At 35.9% G+C, this 23,113-nt stretch overlaps 1 protein-coding gene and 1 long non-coding RNA gene across 7 annotated transcripts; one reads left to right on the top strand and one right to left on the bottom strand.

Annotated features, from left to right (window-relative positions):
• Positions 1-4,347: 4,347 nt before the first annotated feature.
• LOC132643997 (myosin-binding protein 7-like) lies at positions 4,348-15,718 on the bottom strand. 6 transcript variants are annotated; one of them, XM_060360530.1, is made up of 17 exons: positions 15,412-15,718; positions 13,789-15,321; positions 11,753-11,799; positions 10,365-11,619; positions 9,361-9,440; positions 9,059-9,291; positions 7,850-8,676; positions 7,071-7,557; positions 6,863-6,975; positions 6,650-6,775; positions 6,183-6,312; positions 5,839-6,105; positions 5,579-5,726; positions 5,340-5,487; positions 5,015-5,096; positions 4,794-4,914; positions 4,348-4,716 (listed from the first exon to the last, which is right to left on the bottom strand). In XM_060360530.1, the coding sequence occupies exons 2-4, from the start codon at positions 15,082-15,084 to the stop codon at positions 11,517-11,519; spliced, it is 1,446 nt and encodes a 481-aa protein (XP_060216513.1). In that variant the 5' UTR covers positions 15,085-15,321; positions 15,412-15,718; the 3' UTR covers positions 4,348-4,716; positions 4,794-4,914; positions 5,015-5,096; positions 5,340-5,487; positions 5,579-5,726; positions 5,839-6,105; positions 6,183-6,312; positions 6,650-6,775; positions 6,863-6,975; positions 7,071-7,557; positions 7,850-8,676; positions 9,059-9,291; positions 9,361-9,440; positions 10,365-11,516. The 6 variants fall into 6 exon arrangements, with proteins under 6 accessions (XP_060216513.1, XP_060216515.1, XP_060216510.1 ...); XM_060360532.1 differs by having other exon boundaries at positions 5,360-5,487; XM_060360527.1 differs by having other exon boundaries at positions 4,794-5,096; positions 7,850-8,370; positions 8,483-8,676.
• A 1,226-nt stretch (positions 15,719-16,944) lies between these two features.
• On the top strand, positions 16,945-20,081 carry LOC132599725 (uncharacterized). Its single transcript, XR_009566972.1, has 3 exons — positions 16,945-17,483; positions 18,377-18,427; positions 19,786-20,081. It is a non-coding gene; the product is annotated as an uncharacterized LOC132599725 (long non-coding RNA).
• Positions 20,082-23,113: the final 3,032 nt, after the last annotated feature.

Below are 23,113 nucleotides of genomic sequence, written 5' to 3'. Positions count from 1 at the left end.
TATTAAGTCCTGTATTTTATGCACTTGCAAAAGCATACACACAGGTTGAGTTTGATAAACTGATGGAGAAGATTGAGAAGGTTGATTTTTCGGGTAAAAGAGTACTTGGAGGATGCTGGAAGGGAAAAGTGGGCTCGACTGTATTCACCCGTTAACTGAGGATGGACAATGACCTCAAATATAGCCGAATGTATTAATGAAAAATTGGTAGCAGCAAGAGAGTTGCCTATTTTCGATTTTCTTGAAAAAGTGAGGAAGATGATTGGGAGATGGAATTGCACTAATAGGAGGAACGGTACATACACATTCACAACACTTGGAAAATCATTCCAGCAATTATTATCAATAAACGAGTGTAAATCTCTACGTATGACGGTATGTTATTGTTTATTTTGTTGAAGTCTGCCTACATATATTTCAGTATATTTTAGAAGGTACTTAAGTAATTCTGTTTGGATTGTATATTTCCATGTATTTCATATTACTTATCATTGTTAATATTCAATGTAGTCTAGTTTGACACATTTTTTCTTGATTAGGTTGAACCGTCAACTGAATATGTGTATACCGTAAATGATGAGGCAAGGCGTTTCATAATTGATCTTAAAAATAAAACATGTAGTTGTCGGATGTTCCAAATGGACGAGATACCATGTCCACATGCATGGGCTGTATTGAAGAGTAAAAGTCTTATGTCTGATGAATATTGCTCAGACATATTCAAACCAAAGACAGTGATTAAGACGTATGATGTGCCGGTGGATCCTCTACCTGACGAGAGTGAGTGGAATATTCCCAAACACATATGCAATGAAGTTGTTTTGCCACCAAGATACAAGAGAACCCCAGGAAGGCCAAAGAAGAAGCGAGATAAACCATTAATGGAGACGATGATTGGTAAACGTAGGAATGCTTGTAGTACCTGTGGACGTCTTGGTCACAATAGGCGTTCTTTGTTCTAATGAGCCACGTAAGAAGTAGATGTTTAGTTTGTAATTGTTTTTTTTTTAAAAAAAAAACACTTATCCCAAAAAAAAAAAAAAAAAAAAAATTGGTTCATCGTTGTATTCTGCATTTTTTGTCCTTTATTTGTATAATAATATTGCATACAATTCGGTGTTAACGAATGTTAAAATTAATAAATACGTATTAACTTAGAACAATACAATGAAATATGAGTGAAATGTTTAAGAAATATTAAGTTGCATTAAGCCTATTGTCACACCCCGACTTTACTAAGGTGTGATGGGCACTCGACCCCACATTCGGAGCCGAGCGAACCCGCTGACTCTTATTACACATATATTCTTTTGAACCAATTAAGAAATAAATACATAGTAAGCTCTCCAATCTTTTTTTTTTCTTTTTCTTTTCATAAGTAAAGTCTATAATCATGTGGGACCCGTGACATGAGACACAATAATATATCGACTGGCGAAGCCGTTTACAAAGCTGACACTCTATACCCACGACTCTGTCTGCAAAGTCTCTAACCTCGAACATAGTGTCATAGTACATATACTCTGACTTGGCAGCACTCCAGGACAATTGGAGCCTACCAACTCCGCTGGAACATCTTCTATGCTAACTTCGCATCCTTTGGGTGTACCTGCGCGGCACGAACGCAGCCCCCGAAGAAAAGGGGTCAGTACCAGCAATGTACTGAGTATGTAAGGCAAGAATAGTAACATAGTAAGAAATATGCGTGTGAATAATAACTGCATGGAAACATAAAACATGTCATAGAATAAAAGAGTAACCTGTACATATGAGTGCCGCTGAGGGCGGATACCATGCATACTTATCTGGTCATGTCATGTCATATCTTATCATATCATCTCATATCGTATCATATCATATCATATCATGTCATGTCATATCATGTCGTATCATATCATATCATGTCGTGTCATAGCACCGAACAATGTCGGCTCGCCCACATAGCGCCGAAATACGTCGGCTCGCCCATATATCCCACGTCCGGGCATCCCGCGTCCGGGATGATAAGCCAGCTGACCAGGTGGCAATGAAACATGTTTCTCTTCCCATCCCCCATGTATCCCTTCCCCCACCCCATGTGCATATACATATCTTATATACATATGTCATATAAGCATGCAGGAGAGCCCAAAAAAAAAATCATGTATCCATCGGAGTGACGTAAGGTCGGTGACCTCCGATTACATTATGGAATAACCATGATCACTTCGTCTCACCTTGAAGGAACTAGTATCATAAGGCGAGACTATCAATGAAGAGTGTCATTATGAGAAAATATAAAATAGGGTCATGAGGCATCATTTCATATACTTGGAGCCTTTAAAACAGTGAATATCCATAATAGAGTTGAGAAATCAAGAAATAACTTAACATTTTCATATTGTCATATTCATGGTAGGAACATATCGTCAACATATCTGTCATAGACATTTTCTCATATTTGACGTCAGCGTTGTCATTGTAATACATATCCATCATTTTTGTCATAAAAGCTTACAATGCCATAAACCTTTGTTTTGGAAAAATACGAACATTTTGAAAAACGTTGACGGGTTATCAGGAAAGTAATCATACCTTAGAATCATAGACATCTAACTTTTAAAAACAAGTAAGATATGGAGACAATTTTAAATTCACAATATCGGGATCATGCCTTTGAAAGAAAAGGGACGAGCCTTAACATACCTGTTCCACGTCCTATTAGCTACGCTTATGTGTCCGAGCTTGTAAGTCTACATTTAAGATAATTCACACTAATGTTAGCCTTTTCATCGTACACTTGTGCCATAATTCAAATTATACTATTTTATATTCTGCCGAAAATGGGGCAGCATCTCCCCTGTTTATATGCCTAGCCCAAATTTTTAATTCAGCAGCCAACAACAACAACAACAACAATACCAACATCAAATATAATGTTTCCAACTCCAAAATATCTCACAAAACTGCCCACACGCTGTTTTCCAATTTTCACAACTAATTAACTCAGTATACAATCATTTAATCACGCTTTCTTCGTAAATAAACTAGTATTAGCACAAATAGAAAGATATTCATATCTTTCTCCCTTTAGTATTGCTTAATCTCCACTTTTCCATGCTAAATTTAGGCCACCACACACTGTTATATGATTCTTCACCAATAATTATACGCTACCCGGACTGAAATTTGGAATTTTATACCTGGTTTGGGCAAAATTTTGGTGGAGAGTTGGGGAGAACTCTCCAGATTTTTGGAGAGTTTTTTTTGGGGGGGTTTTCGTGATTTTGGGATGAAAATGAGGGGGTCTCCCCCTCTTTATAATTGTTTTGGAAGCTGCCAGAAGCAGCTGGAAAAGTGTTCAGCGCGATCGCGCTGCCTTCTGGCGCGATCGCGTAGAGTTAAATAATTTCCTTCTGCGCGTTCGCGCAGGGTTAAAATTTCTGACTGGATGTTCGTTTAGTAAAACGGTCATAACTCTTGATCCCGATATCGTATGAGGGCCCACGACCTATGGTTAGAAAGCTCTTTCAATTATCTACAACTTTTATTTCTGGGGGTTTTCCCAAATTTCAAACTTATAATGCCGTGTTTTCCCTTTCAAGTCAGATCATCCGAAAACGTTTCCTTAAATCGTCCTTTTGGAGGGCTTATGCCCATTTTTGGCTTATGGGTCCTTCTTAGGACTTGCTCAACTTTTCATATACTACTCGTATGTATCTTCATATGTCCTTTATAAAACTTTGACATGTGGGCCCCACTTAGCTTGCAGCAACGAGGGTTTTTCGTCAATTAACATATGAACTAATTTACACCATATGGTCTCCAAATGTCATATATATGCTATTATTACCTTCTTATAACACAACCTTCATTCTGAAATTGATTTTCAGATTTTTGTTCAGCGCGTTCGCGCCACGTTGGGGCGCGTTCGCGCTGTATTGGCCCTTTGGCCCATTCTAAGCCGTCTACAGTTTTTTTGGTAACGCAAAATTTTTCCGGGGTGTAACACCTATATACACAGGAATACAATGAAATATATCAGAAACTATTTCATAAAAAATGCAGAGTGGGTATATACATTGGAATACATTGAAATACACCACAAAGTTGTTTTCATTAAACAATAAATATAAATATGGGAGGCTGAATCAAAAAATAGTCGTGATAGAAATTAGTTAAGTCATTGATGAAAAAACATTGCAATTTGTCAACTGGAATACATTGAAATACACCAGAAGTATTCCAGTTCACCTGGAATAATTTGTCAAATTGCAGAGTGGGTATATACATTGGAATACATTGAGATACACCAGAAGCTGTTTTCATTAAACGATGAATATAAATATGGGAGGCTTAAGCAAAAAATAGTCGTGAAAGAAATTAATTAAGTCATTGATGAAAAAACACTGCAATTTGTCAATTCTTAACAAAACAACACAACAAAATGTACAAAAATTGGTCAGCAAAACAATACTGTGAATAACGATTCAACATTAAAACCTAGTGGACTAATTAACAACTACTGTGTCGACCGCGTTGTAATCTATGGCAAGCCTAACTGGTCTTGGCGGCAGTTCATTGTCACTAAAGGCATTCAAATCAGCCTTTTGCCATCCGTATTCCCATAGTAATGCCCTGTATCTATTACGTAGTGATTCTGCATCAATTTCAGATGGAACGCCTCGTCCAGAACAACAGTATTCAGCAAATGCGGCAACATACACACCACAATCCCTGAAAAATGAAAAAAAAAAAATTATTGATTGAGAATTTTGAAAAAAAAAATGAAACTATGATGTTGAAATACGTACATGTTGCCAGAGGCTTGTTGTGGCAAGTCGTTCACATACATGACATCAAAGTTATTAGTCTGTTGTTTGCCCTTGTATGATGGGTGGTTAATCCAATCGATGCCTTTTTTTCTCGTAAAACCTAGACAAATGTAGATGATGTGGCAATAGGATAGCTATCTTGTGTATTTCTCTTCTAACAACAGCACGATGAATTTCGTCAATTTTAGAGAAGAACATACAGTTAACGGTTGTGAATTTGAATCTGTTATCCTTGTCGTACTTGCCTTTCTTCCGCAAGTAGTAAAAAATGACATCAATATGCTGGTAAAAAAAAATGAAATTAGTTTAATGCATATTGGTAAATTAAATTTCATACGGACCTTGTGTGATAGAAAAACTAAAAACTGTTATAGAGAAATATGTTGTTTGGATGAAGAAATACATAGAAATATGGGGAAATACAGAGAAATACATTGAAGGAATATAGAGAAATATGCTTTAAAAAACAGATAGATAAACAACTGTAAAATTAAGGAATAAAAAAAAAAATGAAAAATATAGCACCTCATCATTCCAAGACTGACCATTCATCGATAAGAGATAGAACCAGTTTTTGTCATCACCATGTAGCACACCAAAATTGAAGCCAAAGTTGATGTCATCTGGATCCGAAGCTTGCTTATTCTTTTTGTAACGGCTTTCCTTATCCTTTCTAAATATCAACAATCAGTTATTTTCATCATAAACAATTTACTTTGCTGAATGAATATATAAATTAAAAAGGTAAATACGTTCAAACTTACTTTTTATCATGCCTTAGAAGCAGATCCTGTTCGAGCCAATTCCAGTATTGTTGAATAAGCGAAGTATTTTGCGGGCCATTAATTGAATCTTCAACAAATGGATGCTTCTTTTTAAAAATGGAAAGTGTGGGGTCTTGAACAGAAGCTTCTGCAGAGCCATAATTGATCATGTAAGGTGAACTGAAGTATTTACTAGGTTTGACTATCCTAGTTGGAATAACATCTGGTTGAGCAATTACAACTTCCGCATTAATCACTACCTCTTGTATTCTTTTGTCAGCAGACATTACTGGCATAACAAATCCTTTGTGACCCGTTTGATGAAACACAGAGAATCCTGACGAACCTATTTGGCTTGGTAACATTTCATCAGGGATCAACCATTGTGACTTAGTAATGTTGTCATCGAACCTGGGTGAGGTCTCTAAAATTGAATGATCAGTGATGTCCCCAGCTTGTATTCCCGCACCTGCTTTTGGTACACGAGTTTCTAGAGGCAACTCAACGAGCATCTCTGCGACCATTCCCTAAAGAAAAAGAGATTTAATATATGTTAAATATAGCAGTATCATGAAAGATCTATAAGATTGAATGTAAAATTTACCTCTGTTGAGTTGAAAGATCCTTCATCCGCCCGATTAATCTCTTCAGTTGAAGCTTTACGTGTATCTGCGCTTAAATTTCCGCCGGTCACTACAATATCCGGAACTTCCTCATGTAACATTGGTGCAACCCTTTGGAAAAAATCAAAATTTAAAACAAAATCATAACATAAAAATCTAAGGTTGGAAAATTACTAAATACACAGAAATACAGACAGGATTAGACTGATTTTGTAGGGGTAGAAATACATAGAAATATAGTGACATACAAAAAAAAAAACAGAGAAGTTTATCAGTGAAATACAAACAAAACGCCATAAAATACAAAAGTTTGTAAAATAGAAAATACTGAGGAAAACATAACTTTAAAATTATAGACTGGAACATGGCAATCATATACTTTTTTGTACATACAATGCACAGCAACATAACTTTAAAAGATGGATTTCATGTCACAAACTCATTTTACCTTATTTGACTCATCATCATGTTTCGGCGGAGATGTTTGAATGGTAGAATCATGACGTAAGTTTTCTTCAGGCGTTAATTGTAGCCCAGCATCAGTTTGATGTACCGGCGCCTCACTATCGGCCACCTTCACATGAAAAAAATGAATTAATATTAATTGTATTTCGCGATAAGGGTCTAAAATGTTTGTTCAATTCCTTTTTCACACATTTACCTTATCCACAGAATTGTTCCCCATGATTGCTTCAAATAGCTTCTTGAAGTTGTCATCCATGAAAGTTCGAAGATTGGACAACTCAGTGCCAATACTTGTGAACTCACCAACGACTTAATATTTAAACAAAAACAGTATTTCAATTTGTTAACAAACAGTAAATTAAATACACCAAAAAGATTTTTGTTTCGTAACTAAAATCACTTACTGATTCCTTGAAAATCTTTCCTTAGCAATTGCATTTCATCTTTCATATAGGCAGTAGGGACATCACGTAGGACGGGGGTGTTTTGGGGTCGATTCATTTGTTCATTCAACTTTTGGTGAAGCAGACTTCTGTAAAATAGGCTTTTGAGCAACCTTCTGATCCTTGTGACTCTTCTTCAAAGTTATTTGTGGTTCGGTGTGGATTTGTTGTTTCTTTGATGTGGAAGCTGTTGCAGGAAGTTGTTTGCGTCTCTTTGAAGGTGGAGAATCTGTCTGATTCGTCCGTTGTTGCTGTTTACCCTTAGAAAGATGGGGGGAGTAGTACTGAAATCATCATACTCATCCACTGGCATATCTGTGACTTGGGTGCCTTCATGGGCATCAACTAAGACATTTTTGTCTACTGTATCTCGACAAACAACAACATCGGGCAATTGGAGCTTCTCCAACTCACTGCTAGTGGGGATTGTATTTGCAAATGTACAACTCTGAGGAAGAAACAAATAAATATTTAATTAGTGTGTTATAAAACTAGTCACACTTACATTATGAATAATGAAATACATGGAAATATTATGAAATGTACAACCCAAAATAGTTACATTGTGATAAAGAAAATACACAGAAATATAATGAAATGCAAAAGATCAGGGAAAAAACCACCATAAAGCAAAAATACGACAAGTAGATCAGTGGAGTACAAATAAAATCAATAAGACCTAATTGCAAAATAAAATGCTATGAAAAACATAAAAATAAGTTAGAGTGTTCGAATATTACCGACTGTTTGCCATCTCTAAAAATGTCTTCCATCAAAATATTGTATTTTGGCTGACTGTCAATGGACCTCCAATTCAACATTCTTGGAATGGAATTTCCAGATTTAAGAGCGAGATACGATGAAACTCTTGAACAACACTCATAAAGCCAAACTTGCATAGCCAGTGGCATCCCATGGATCCTATAATACTGTGTTGTGGCAGAATACTTCTTGCTGATGCTTCTAATCAACTCGGTAAAAGCTTCTTTGCCCCATGGATAATCTACATACCTTCCATCCTCAACCACTTCAAAATGAACCCTTGATATATTCGTTTTTCTAGGCTCACCGCAAAAGGTGTATGTATTCATAAAAAATAGAATTGCAAACTTAACAGCGTCCTCATCATTATCTCCCCAACACTTATTCTTAAAGCAATCAATCAACTCCAATCTTTTTACTTTGCTCGTGGTTCAACCAAAATAATCATCCATAATCCTATTCGGTTTTTCCTCATCGTATGTAAATTGACCTTCATCGGCTACACAATTTAGCCCGCTCATAAGGACAAATTCTCTCATGGTAAATCGCAATACGGTACCATTTATATCAATTGTAAAGCAATCAGAAGTGCTCTCCTTGAGCTCTCTTACCATGACGCACCTAAAAATATGTGCTTGAACCTCCAGGTGCTGCATTCCGAGAAATTTCCCAAATATTGTCTTGGAAAGATCTCTAATTGTGGAACAGTTAGCTTACTCTTGAAATTTTTGAACACCTCGATATTCGTGTACCGTTGCATCGATGGAGCCTCTTCAAGATGACTCTTAACATAGAATTTAGTTTCCTAAAATAAAAATGCAACACTAAGTTAAGATAGAAAAAATTGTATAAAACATAGACACAGACAACAAAAATTAACACATATATATACAACAAAAATATACACAAGAAAAAAATTGCATAAGACAACTAACACTGCTTTTAAAATAAATAAGTACATAATAGTAAACATACGTACTTGTGAAATATATAGAAATATAATGAAATACAGTTAACTACGAACACAGCTACCACAGTTATGTTGTATATGATATAAACTACAGTTGATGCACATATACATTTTATTAAATACGCAGAAATATACTGAATTGCATATCCAATTATGTTGAAATATACAGAAATATAGTGAAATACAAAACAACAAAATCGAAAAAATTCATCAATACCTGTTCATCCTCTTCCAGATCTACATCTTTAACAACCTTTTTACCCTTAACGTCGGAAAAAAGCTTGGTTACTTTTCTCTTATTTTGTTGAGCAACTTTAGAACCTTTTTTGACTGGTATATCATCTTTTCGCTTGCTCGGTTTTGCAACTTCAGTTGATTGAAGTTGACGCATCCTTGATGGGTCATGAATCTTCTTACTTCTTCTCTCAGCAGCAATTTTAGCAGATTCGCCTGCAATTGCAAGTTGTTGTTGTGAAAATCCCAAAGAGAAACTAGGATCATCATAAACATCATGACTACCTCGAGTATTCCTGCTTGGAGTATCACTTTCCGCCATTAAAATGGAGAATTAGATCTTGTTTTAAACACTCTGACAATGGCTAAAAACAGAAACAAAGAAAACGATGAAATATAAGAATAAATATAGAGAAATACAACAAAGAAAGTAAAAAAATTCTAATAAATTATCAAAATTCGTTACCTATACTGTGTGGGTAACGATTAAGGAAGATAGACTCGTGCTAATAATGATGATAGATAATGGGCGTATAATACGGTTGAAAATATTGAAGATGGGAGAGAAATTAATTTGAAAAGAGAAGAGATTGGGAGTTATTGAGAAACATGGGCCGTAAGTTTAGGGGAAATACAGACGGCTTATAGTTCAGTTACAACTGGTAATTTTGAAATTAATTTAAGCTACTAAAAATAAATAAAATAAAAGGTAGTTATTATTAATAGATAAGTCCTAGAGATAGTTATGTCCAGTAAATTTCCATTAGTTAATACGGGACAATTTCGGGTAAATAGTTTGTCTAATGGGGCCAGTTAGTACATTTAAGAATTAAATAAAGACTTTTGAATCTTGTGATCTAAAATAAATAATAAAAATTTATGTGGCTAGAAATCATTTCATTAAGGTAAAGAGATACTTCCTCCCGTCCAAAAAAGTTGAGGTTTTAGACTAGGATACATGGATTAAAGAATTCACTTACTCCTAAAAATTAAGAGGTGTATTGACTAAAATACCCTTAATTAAGAGACTTTGAAACTACAACAAGCACTAAATTTGTTCATATGTGTCGAGGGAAAATTTGGAAAAGAATAAAATACCTTCTTGATAGACTAAAACCTCAATTATTTTGAACCAACTTTTAGAGGCTAAATCCTCAATTTTTTGGACTGGAGGGAGTGAATATAAAGTTGAATTGTTACTAAATATAGAAAGATGTCATTCCTTTTGGGACTGACTAAAAAGGAAAGAGTATCATATAAATTGAGACGGAGGGAGCAGCAATATATACCTGCATTAAGACAGCTAACGTGCATTGTTTATTTTCATTGGAAATAGAACCAGACCCAACTGAAGCCATAGACTTATTACTGCAATCTTCACCTACTTAAAACTCTATTGCAAATGATGGCAGATTCTTAATGAAGCAACTGAGGAACCTGCAAGTTAGTTAGGCACACGTTCCAGAAAACTAAACAAGTTGCAGACTTGCTTGCAAAAGAAGGAATAAAGTGAACATTTTGATAACATTACCAATCTATGTACCCCACCCACCCCTTTTGTTCTATGTAGCTAGAACTAAATAGATCAAATTCCAGTACCTCTGGGAATATCTCAAACTACTATGTAACGTTATGGACCCACTGCGCAACTTATTCGCGCTAAAATGCACCTCTATCTGTAATGACGTTACTTAGTTACTAATATTATGCATCTATTAACAAAAGCAAACTGTAATAAAATAAGATTCTAAGTCTGTATACTTAAACAAACAGTAAAACAGAGGTGCAACGAAAGTAAGAATCTAAGGTTATTGCAAAGAGTTGCAGAAAAAGAAGAGTTGAAAAAAAGGCAGGAGAATGGACAGGTAAAAAGTCAATTATTGTGTGTATACTATAAAACAAAAAGAGTCTATTTTAGCAAAACTTTGTAAAACGAGGACAAATATTAAATAGCATACCTGTGGGAACACCTCGCATAAATAAATTCTAGAAACTATCTTGAGGAAGTTAAGGCATAAAAGAAAAAGCACTTAAAGACAAATGCAAAAATTGCACTCATTCCATTCAATCAATCAACTACATTTCAAGCCCAAACAAAGCACTCAATTTTTATTGAGACCCCCCAAAAAAAATTATTCACAAATCTATAATATACAGAAGTAAACTAACCTAAAGTGAAATTCCAACAAGCCATAAGATCCAAGTTCGATATGGCTAAGGAACAACTACAATTTTGCTGACTGTTTCATCAAGATGTATTCAATTCCAACAATCAAGTTAAAAGAACACCACACAAAGTAATCCAGCACCCAAATTTGCAGCAGCAAGGCATATGTCGCGAGAAAAAATGAACTGAAAATCCGAAAGCAACTAATCTGACTAAAATCCATTCTGTATTCATGCCGAAGAGCACAAGAGATGTGGACCAATGAGGATTGGTTTCACACCTGCGTACTTGAAAGACATCTCCATTGCCCAACACGAGGTCCCTTGTCTAAAAGCATTAGCAAGCCTGCTCTGTTGGCTGTCAAACCAAACAAGTACCTAAACAAGTATAATAATTATTTCAGTGCCAATTATCTCAACTGGCTTGAGCAGGCAAAATGATAACAGATTCCCCCCTCTAATATAAGCAACTAAATAAAATTGTAATAGCTTTCTAATGATCAAAACTTACTTGGGTCGACGTGCTTTCCTTCTCCACAAAACAAAGGATATTATCCACTGACCAGGAAAAAAGAGACAATACATCAGCACTTATATACCAGAAAACATGACATGGGAGAGCCAAAAGAAATTATGTGGGAATTAAAGTGTGGGGAGCAAGGTTTGGGAAAATTTTAATATCGAAAAGTAAAAAGGTTCTCTATGCTGCCTTACCATCCCCACACAGAAAGAAAAAGGAAGAAGGATCAGCATAAACAAAGTTCAGGGAAATAAAAAATAGAATACAAAAGTTATACACCAGCCAAAATCTTTACTCTCCTTAGAAATCAGTATTTCAGTCAGAATACCCATCCAAAATAACCAGTGAAGGGAGCTGTGAGTCAAACATACAAGACAAAATGGATCAACCAATTAGGTATATCAACAAAAGAGAAGCCTGTAATAAGGCATCAATATCTCAGTGATCACAAATTGAGGTCAAAAGTAATCCCAATAGCAGATTTCATACAACTCGGTATGTGGTTCCTCCCAAAATTCATGTTCACATTAAGCTCTTCCTATTCTTGGATAGGCTCAATATCTTACTTAAACATAAGCTCTAGAGGTCAATATTTTATTAGGAACCATTGTAATTCAGAATTATTTAAGCTCTACAAGTCAATATATTTTATGATTCGAAAAAAGTTAAATATTTTATTCAGACATATAGACCAAACTGTTCTAAATAGACCACCTATGAGCCACACCAATTCTAGCCAACCCAATGAAGCCAAAATATTCAACGGCTCACGCCATATGGAGGTAATGCAAGGGATATTATCAACCCAACTCTAGATTTTCCCACAGCTCATGAACCAGAAAAATATTAACCTCATCATTCTATTTCCAAAAAACTGAATGCTGCGTGAGTTTGCTCACATTTTTGGCCCCAAGCGTGGATAAAGGAGGAGCGTAGCTGTAGGTTGAAAGCATCATAAAACTAGTCTATTTATGATAAATACTCACAATATTGAATACGGCGATAGTAAGGATCCATATAGCCGATTTCAACTAGCTTGGGATAGAGGCCAAATAGTTGTATTCTATTTCTAGAAAGGCTCATCCTATTACACACAAAAACTGCAGAATAAGTTAATAACTGAAATTTGTAAGAGTTCGCTTTTGCATTCTTCCAAAGCCTCAACCAGTAGGAAACAAACAAATTGCAAGACTGGTACTCACAGAGAAAAGTTAGAGCATCAGTAAAGCAGAAAAAGATTACTGCACTTGATTGAAGTACAGGAGTGGAAGAATCATGAAAATATGCATGAAAACAAGTATGATAAACACCAAAACTGTACTCATCGATCAGCATTCCTCGCCCGGGAGCCCCATGTCATATAAGTAAATTAGGCTATTATATATAACAAATACTTAACGTCATAATACAGGGAAAATATTTTGGCATTGCTTTTTTTGTTATCATGTAAGAAATAGAGAAACAAAATTGGTAAAACTGATTTGAAGAGACGTAAGATGACTTCTGGTCAAAATCGCCATTCCCGTGGGATTGTAACCAAACTAGCTGAGATGTAGTGGTTCAAAGAAATGGAAATCAAGGAAGATAAACAAGAAGAGGTGATGTTTGTAATATAAAGTGGCTCAGCATACAGGAAAATGGAAGATCCAGAAATTCTCTAGGATCTAATCAATATTCTTCCTATTCTGAACTTGACAGGAAATCATCATAACTGATATCATCCTCATTAAAGATATGCAGCCTTGATGATATTTTTTACACAGTATGACAATTATATACTTCCAACTATAATAGTTCAAATTGTAATTGCTGATGTAATCAGTGATATGGCCTCCTTTCAACTTAACAAAAGAAATTACAGTGTTCATTCCATAAAATACAGTAACAGCTGTATCATGATATAACAGTTGCAATGACCTAGGACGGTGCTTTTAACATAGGACAAAGATCATATGCACCACACACTTAGATATGTGAAAATGAATTTGTTGAGCACAAAAAATATAGAATCACAGGTAAAAGCATACCTTGAATATTGACATGAATGAAAAGCTCGTGAATAGAGATGTCTTCCTCACAGGTGTTGTCCTTGCTGGAGACACTTCTTTGCAAAGCTGTTGAGCAATTTCTTTAAGCAATATCAGCTGTGCTTTATCAGTCCGCATAGAAATGATAGCCTGCCTCATTGATTCCCGATCAGCCTCAAGTGCCTGCAGCCTAAGGTAAAGCTTCGTGACCTCAGGATCTCCAAAATCTGCATGATTTAGCGAATCTTTTGGGGTATGGACGGAAGCCTTGGTCTCTGAGTTACCCTGATGTATAGAGTCAATTGTATAAACCCTATCACTCATTTCATCACCAACTTCCGATGACTCGTCCTTCTTCCTCAAGTTCGGGTACTCCCCTGTTTGCGAATTTTCTGCTTTTCTAACACTTCCACCAAACTTCGGAGAACTTGAGATGAAATCTGAGCTCATTTCTTTATTTGTTACAACTATTGCTTTTTCAAGGACATTGTTGTTAAGCACTTCCCCATCAGTCTGACTCCTTGGTGATGTTTCCAATTGATTAATCCTCTTCTCCAGATCTTGCAATTGATCACATGATCGTTGTTCCTCTCCAAATGCATATTTCTCAACATCCACAACCTCATTGTACACTTGGTTCTCATTTATAGTGCATTTCAAAGGAGGGTAATCATACAAAGGAATTTCAAAACGCCCATCGTCGAAACTCTGACCCACACTATTGTTCCGGCTAAAACGACCCCCCTTCTCTTTCTCACCATCATCCTCAACCTCAGACTCCAATAGCCCGTAACTCAACATTCTATGCTTATACATTTGCACCTCGCAACTCAACGACTGAATCACTTGCTCCCTCTTATACAACAAATCCTCCAACGCCATCATCTCTTGTTGATCATGAGCCATTTTCTCCTCCGTAAACATCTTAAACTGCCTGAATTCCATTTGGGACTCAGCTTTTTCCCTTTGCAACCTCAAAATCATCGACATCGCTTCATTCGCAGCCGACGAAGCCGCATTCCTCTCTTCCTCCAACTCAGCACTCAATTCTTGAATCGTCTCCTGTTGGCTACAAACCATTTCCCTTAATGCAATACACTCGTTTTCCATGTCTATACGAGCCGTTTGCTGAGGTAAAATCAAACCCGGGATCACGAATTTCTTCTCAGTCTCATCATATTCATCCAATTTTCGCTTCACAGTACGTATCCAAGTCCCCGAAAAGGAACTACAATTACACTCACAATCACAACATTTGACCATACTGGTCGATGGGGTCGTATTTTTAGAATCCATAGACTAACACACATCCAATAAAACTCCTCTAAATCAATAATAACCCAACAACAACATACCCAGTGTAATCCAGCAAGTGGGTCTGTAAATCAAGAATAACCCATAAATTGAAAATGGAAAATATTAAGAAAAATGAAAAAAATTAAGGAACCAAAACCCATAAAGGGCAACTAATTATGTGCAAAATATCTTGAAATCCCTCCTTGCTATCTTCTCTTTTCCCTCAAATACGAAATCCTGTAAAAAGAAATTAAGTCAAAGTTAGAAAAATTACAGTAACTGATTACTTAGAAGATAAGAACAAATTAGAGAGTAAAATTAGGGAACCTCTAATTAGGAGCTGATAAAAAGGAGGTGAAATATTTTCCGGGAAAATTAAAAGATATTTTCAGGGAAAAAAAAGAAGAAGAGGGAAACTGAAAATCAGGAGAAATAAGAGGGGTATTTGGGAACCCTAGTTTTTGAGTTTCTTCTTTGATCAGTTATTGGTTCGTGTTTCGTGCACAAAATGATGAGATCACGAGTGTTTGATTTGTTGGATTTTCTTTTTCTTTTATGGGGTGAGATTAAACAAGGAAAGGAAAAGAAAGGCGGGGGTTGAAATTGGAGATATTTAGGCAAATGCGAAGAAGTGGGGCCAGTGGGTTGTAGGGAGCTGCTTTTGTTTTATTTATTTTTTTGGTCCAAGTAGGGGGCGTTGGAGACATGCGTTTTCAATGGGTTACTATGTTAAGTATTTCTTATAGAACCTCATGAGTCATGACCAATCCTAAACTGATAACCGAAGATTGCGTATTGATAATTTTAAACAGATTTTAGCTGAAGTAATTGTAAACTAAGTATTTGACCTACACATGAATACTGAAATAACTCTCAAAGTAAATGATTTTCTTATAAAACATATATTTTCATGTTACGGTCTTAGTCTGTCCGCCCACATGCAATAGCCCATACGAGTGTGGGATAGTTAACTCTAGCCCTCATGGTGCCCAAGCTAGGGTAGGTCAGCTGGCTCTCCTGTCTGATGATGAATGTAAACATGTCAGCTGGCTCTCTTGTCTGCACATGACATGTATTATTCTGAAAGTTAAGATAATTTAATTATAAAAGTCTTGAAAGATAACTAATGATGCATGTAGAGCTCATAGTTCTTACTTAAAGACTTAAATGAGTGAAGATATAAGGGAATGAGAGCAAAATCACAAGAACAATATCTAAGGTGTTTTATCGATTATGTGGGAAACATAGGTTTGCTATAATTTCCTTTAAGATATAACATCAACAAATTACCATAAGCTTTTGAGTTCAAATATATGATAATTCTATGCAAAATATTCAATAACACGTTAAGTTAGGCTAAGTGATCCATTTTCATATATAATTCTAGAAAAATTTAAGTTAACCCTTGATTAATCCGGACAAATCCTAAAACGAATCACATGAACGGATTACCTATAAACTTGTGAGTTCAAATCTATGATTATTTTCTCACTTAGAAGCCAAATGCATGATCAAATTCCAATTTTACCATATAAGAAAGTTCGGTCAAAGCCCCTTAATCTTGTCATTTCAAATATCATGAATTATGGTTAAATTTCCACCAGATTTAAGTATAATGATCAATAGGTAATATAAAAAATTGATGTTACATCCCGTATTTTTGAACGTCAGATTAATTGTAAGTTGAGGTGGGGCCCACACGTCAAGATTTTTTTGGGACATGTGACAAATTATATGAATCACATATGTGAAGTTAAACGCAACTCAAGAAGGGCCCTTGGGCCAAATCAAAGTGGAAGTCCTCCAAACGAATATTTTTAAGAAAACGTTTTCGGGTGACCTGACTTTGGGGGGAAAAACTATATTAAAAGTTTGGAATTTGGAAAAATACCAGGAAATAGAAGTTGTAGATAATTGAATTAGCTTTCCATCCATAGGTCGTGGGTTCCCAGGTGACGACGGTACATGGAGATATGGACGTTTTAAGGTCGAAAGGTCAGTGGACTAGGCCAACCTCGGGACCAACCGGGTTGGCCCAAAAAAATAAAAAATAAAAATCAAGCCCAAGGGAGAGGGGTGGCCGGCCATCTTATGGCCCAAGCCCACAATTTTAATAATTTTCCATGTGCCAAATTAATATAAGGGGCCATATATGCATCATTTATCCATTAGAAACTTCAAGAACTAAAACAAAACAAGAAGAACAAAAAAAATGAAGAGCAATTTCGGCCATAGCTAGGGGAATTTCACCCCTCAAAATCTTCCTCCAAAAATTATTAGCTTGTGGTATTTCCACTAATTCAAGGGTCCTTTACAACTTGGTGTAGTTGTTTTGGAAGAAGGAGCACTTATTTCTTCAAGTTGACAACTTGTTCAAGTGAAGAAATTTGTAGAAAAAGGTAAGAATCAATTCCTTTTTCTTATGTTATGAAGGTTTGTTTATGTTGTAGTATGTAGAAATGAGTGGAAATTATGGAAATATGGAAGTTTGCAAAGTGGGTATGTATGTGTGTAGAAGGATGAACCAATTTTATTTGTTATGTTAATTGTGTTGTTGAAGCCTTGTAATGGAAATGGAAGGAAATGGTTCAAGTTGGTATGGAAAATTGTTGAAAATGGTTATAGGAAATTATGTGATTTTAATGTAGTTTTTATGAAATTATGGAAGTGAAGTTCTAAATGTGAATTATTATGTTAGTTGGTGGATTTGGAGGGATGTAAGTCCATAATAGCATGAAAGATTGGTTGTTAAGTTGTTATGGGAAGTTTTGTGATTTTATGGTAGATTTATGTAATTGTGAAAATGAAGTCGGTAAGATGTAAATTATGATTATGGTTGATGAAATTGGAAGATGGAAATATGTTATGAATATGTAGATTGAAGATTAGAAGTTTTGGATGGATTATGGTTTTGGTGGAAAGTTTGTATATCTTGTGAATATTTTGCGGAAATGATATGAAATGCTTCCGAATTGTGTTGTAATGATCTTGGTTAGTAATGAATACGAGAATGTTGATATTGATTTGAAAATATGAAGTTGGAATGAAAGTTATTGCACTATGTTGGAAAGAGGACTAGTTATGCTATATTGTGTTGTGTAGTGATTGTTGGTGTTGTTGGTGTTGTTGGTGTTGTTGTTGGGTTGTTGTTGAATTATTTTGGCCGAGTTAAATTCTCGGGGATGCTATATGTATAGGGGAGATGCTGCCCAAATTTCCGTAGACAAGTATGAATTAAGATTGAATTCTTAAAGGCTTGAAGTTGATATTTGGTAATTGTGACCAATTGTAGATTTTGAAGGAAACGGGAATTGAATTTGAACTAGCGTAAAGGGCGAAAAAGGTATGTAAAGCTATCCCGATTCTTCTTTTGGCATGTCCTAGGTGTACTAGGATCGGATTTGAGCCTCGGAAAATATTCTGTTCATCGGAATCCGCATTTGAAAATATCCCTTTTTCATTCAATGGAATTGAACCCTATAAGTATGTTTTGATAAAGACTTGTGTAAATTTCCGCAAATTGTCTAGAAAGTTATGAAATGTCCTTAGAACCTCTATAGGTGACCCCATAAGCTTAATATACGTAATTTGAGCCCACCGCTTCGTTGTCCCGAGGTGGGCCCACTATTTCCGATTTTACCCTTTTTGTGTGTTTATAACTTAATTTCAAGCGGTTCTAAAGGAAACGCCTTAACTACTCTTCTAACTACCAATGATACCTATTCTAAATACTTTATTGAATCTCTGTAAAGGTATGATATTTTGTGTCTCATTTAGTCTCCCACTATTCCCGCTTTGCCTTTTATTGTACTATTGCCTTATTTTCGAACAATATAAAGTGAAACGTTTTAACTATCCTTTTAACTACTAAGGAAAATTGTTTTAATGATTCCCTCGAGTCTGGTAAACTATTTTGGAATATGAAAATGATCCCAGAAGGATTATTCTTCCGTAACTCATTATGACATACGACATACACTTACTATGATTCTGTCCGATTTCACTGGTTTGATTTGTCATTCGATATGCCTCATTGAGTCTCTGGAAATATATGGTATTTTTATTGCATTTAGTTTCTCACTACTCCATTCGTGGATGCCTCAATGTTTCCCACACTGAGCCCGGGCCAGGATATGTTCTCAAGCGACTTCCACTGCATTGTTCGCCGTGCCTTGATGTGAGGGGGCAGGTATATATGTACATGGGTTGTGGAGTATGCTGTGCCATGTACACATATTCTGATATGATATGATCTGATATGGCCATCTGATATGATATGTTATGTTACGGGGTTATCCCCTATTCTGCTCCTTATGTGTTGTGGCACCAGCGTCGGGGGGTGACCACGTTCTGTTTGCCGAGTCCCTTGGCAGGGGTCGGATATGATATGGTATATGTTTCTGTACACACTCCTCATGTTTTGAAAATATGCATTTGATACTTCGGATGTTACACTCACTCCTCTGTAAGTTCTGTTTCGGTTATGATCTTGTTCCGTGATGGGACCATGTACGACATATGTTTTCAGCGAATACTATTTATGCTATATGATCAGCATTTTGCTAATCTGGATATTCAATTCATTTTCTGTATCTTCTGCTTCGATTATGACTTTGTTTACTACGTTCCGTGCTTTACATACTCAGTACATATTTCGTACTGACCCCCTTCCTCCGGGGGCTGCGTTTTCATGCCGCGCAGGTACAGACGACAGATTTGCTGACCGCCTGCCTAGGATATCTATTCTACTATTTTGGGAGTGCTCTTTTGTCCAGAGCCTATATGTTGGTACAGTCTGCTGCTATTGTATATATATATGCTATTCAGGGGTATGACGGGGCCCTGTCCCGTCTTATGATTCTGTTATGTTCTGTAGAGGTCTGTAGACATACTTGTGTGGGTTCTGTATATGTTTTGGGTTGATATGATCTGTGAAAGCCTTATCGACTTCCACGTACTATATCTGTTCATCTATGATAACTAGTAACGCCAACTGACTTTTATATTGATACATTCTGCTAATATGCTGATTTGGGTTATTGGGTACGTATGGGTGTCCAGCACGGACACTAGTCGCGGCCTACGGGGTTGGGTCGTGACAATTTATCTCAATAATTTGGGTCAAATATCAGTTCATTACATCTTCCACAAGCTTACACTTTTCCAAAATTGTCAAAAATGGCGTACGTAACATCGTTGTTTCTATTTATATCAGGTGCCCATGTAATTACGAAAAAAGAATATCGCCATTTCAGAACTTAAGTGGGTCGTGCCATCATAGCATTTGTGGGCCAAACATCGCATTTGCGGCATCCCAAATGTGGACAACCCTTCACATTTGCAGTCCCCCACCAACACAGTCCCATTGACATTTGTGGTCGACTGTCCGCATTTGCGTCGTTGCATTAGTCGCACCTGTATACGGTAAAAACCGGATATGAGTCATATCCGGAGAAATTATGGATCGGAGGAAGAAAAGGGCCGGGAGTTCGCATGGGGGGCGTCGCACCTTCCCGGATAAGCGCTTTAATCGAAGCTGAGCAAAGGCGCCCTTTGGTCCGGTCTCTATGCCACCGATGGTTCGGGGACTCTTCCCGAGGGTTCATCACCGTTGATCCGGACACCGTTTGCCCGTGTATCCGTTGGTCCGTTATGACCGATGCTGAAGCGCACCAGTGGTGTCACGTCATGGTCGGCCACCAACTATGTGTGTGTCAGACGGCGCCGTCAGTCCAATCCCACCAAATCCGTGGAGGGACTGTCCTTTTTATTGTTATTTTATCAATTCATATTGTATGAGGCCCATGGGCTCACTGCTATAAATAGGGCATATCCACCTCCCTTAAGGAGGTTGGGCTCTTCTTACTTTCCAAGAACATTTGTAATAGAGGAACTCTTGTATACTAATTCTTCCATCATTTAATTCGGCCAAGGCCGCCTGTCATTGTGATTAGTGCATTTCATCTATCAAGTATCATACATTGCTCACTAACCTCTATATATCGCTAACCTTCAAATATTTTGTTTTCCTTGTCTAGTACACATCAAGAACAAAACACATATCCTATACCCATCTATAAATTACATTGATTATTCGAATCCGGGGTAAACAGCACCAATATCTATTTTTTCAGCAACACTCAAATTGATTTCCATGAGTGTTGAAACACCCTAGATTCCTCGGGTTTCAAACCTGACCATGCCGCCACATCCAATGATTGACAAAATTATGTCAAGATTCAAAATACTATTCTAATCACAATTATGTGAAAGTAAGGGTCGAATTGTTACACTCTTTTGACTTAACAAATTAATCATTAAAAAAACTAACCTTCATTCATATAAACTGATGTGAAACGGGCTCGAAAATTCAAAGAAATTGAAGATGAATTCTTCAACCCCACATGAATATCAATAACAATTATGGAAAGCAATAAAAAGTATAGAAAGATTAAGATAATTTTTGGGATAAATACACACCTAAGTAATTAATTACTGAGACATATAAAAATGCAACCAATAATCTCGAATCTAGGATAAGAAGAAAGAAAGAATAAATCTAGAATTGAAATGCAATCAATTAACCCAAAGAAACAATGAAGAGAATCTAGGAACTAATTAGATTAACATTCAAATATGAAATATAATCGAAAGGGAGAAGAGATATGAACTCATACATTAATTACCTACCTGTAGTAATTCAAGAGAGGTTAAAAAGGAGGTATGGGACAATTCCCAACTCTCAAAAGAGTAATCTACACTCATAATCCAACATAATCTATCTTCCAAAATAAAGACTTAGAGCTTGTTTGGATGGGCTTATGCCTATAAGCTGCAGACAACTTATAAGCTAAAAAAAATAAGTTGGGGTAGTCTAACTTATTTTATTTTTTTGACTTATAAGCTGTTTTCAGCTTATAAGTTGCTTTAGATAAGCTAAGTCAAATGGGGTCAATTATTTTTTTGAGCTTATTTTAAGCACAAAATGACTTTAAGATGGCCAGCCAAACGCTAAAAAAAGCTGAAAACAGCTTATAAGCAACTTATAAGCCAATCCAAACGGGCTCTTAATAGCTTATTTATATTAAGGTTCATATCTAAGCAAAAATACTAAAGTACCCATTAACTTAGGGCCACTTAATTGAAGACCAAAGACATGGTTCTTCTTTCTTATTTGGACTTCTACTTGTCTTGGGCTTCTACTCTCCATTCTTTAAAGTGTAAATACGTATATATACATATTAAGGAGAAATATTTACGAAACGTGAAGATAGTTTTTTATTTACAAAATATAATATTACAAACCCTGTAACAAACATACTTTTAAAAAAAAATTATGAAAATTATTTTTAATTATTTTTTATTTTTTTATTTTTTTCGCTCAAAAATTATGTATGAAAGTTGTATAAAATGTGTATATCTCGCTCAAGGCTTAAAAAATTCGCTTAAAATTTAGTGTATGAAATGTGTATATCTTATTCAAGGCTAAAAAAATCACCTCAAAATTATATGTATAAAAACGGTATGGAATTTATATCTCGCTCAAGGCCTACTTAAGGTCTTGCATATTCAGTAACTTTGTAATAGGTGATTTGAGTCAGCTAGAAACAGTGTTATTTTGCTAAGGGTCTGTAGAGGGAAGAACCTTACCTCCTTCTACTTGGTGCCTACTAGTTTTGTTGGATTGCTAGATGTAGAGGCAACACCAGTGTTTGGAAGCTGCAGATATATATTGAAAAACTTTGGTGATTAATAAAAAAATCTTAATTACCAAAAAAAAAAAAAAAGACTTAGAATTTCGCTCACATTTTCGTGTCAAAGTTCATGTTAGATTTCTCTAAAATCAATACAACTACAACAACATTGTATACAACTTTGATACAACATTCAAGACTTAAAATAATCGCTTTTTGTGTATGAAATGTGTATATCTTGCTTAAGGCCTAAAACATTCGCTCAAATTTTGTGTATGAAATGTGTATATCTCGATCAAGGGTTAAACATTATGCTCAAAATTCTATGTATGAGA

This window comes from Lycium barbarum, chromosome 6 (genome assembly GCF_019175385.1).
Source record: "Lycium barbarum isolate Lr01 chromosome 6, ASM1917538v2, whole genome shotgun sequence".
Taxonomy (NCBI): Eukaryota; Viridiplantae; Streptophyta; class Magnoliopsida; order Solanales; family Solanaceae; genus Lycium; species Lycium barbarum.
This window is presented reverse-complemented; position numbering and strand designations above follow the sequence as displayed.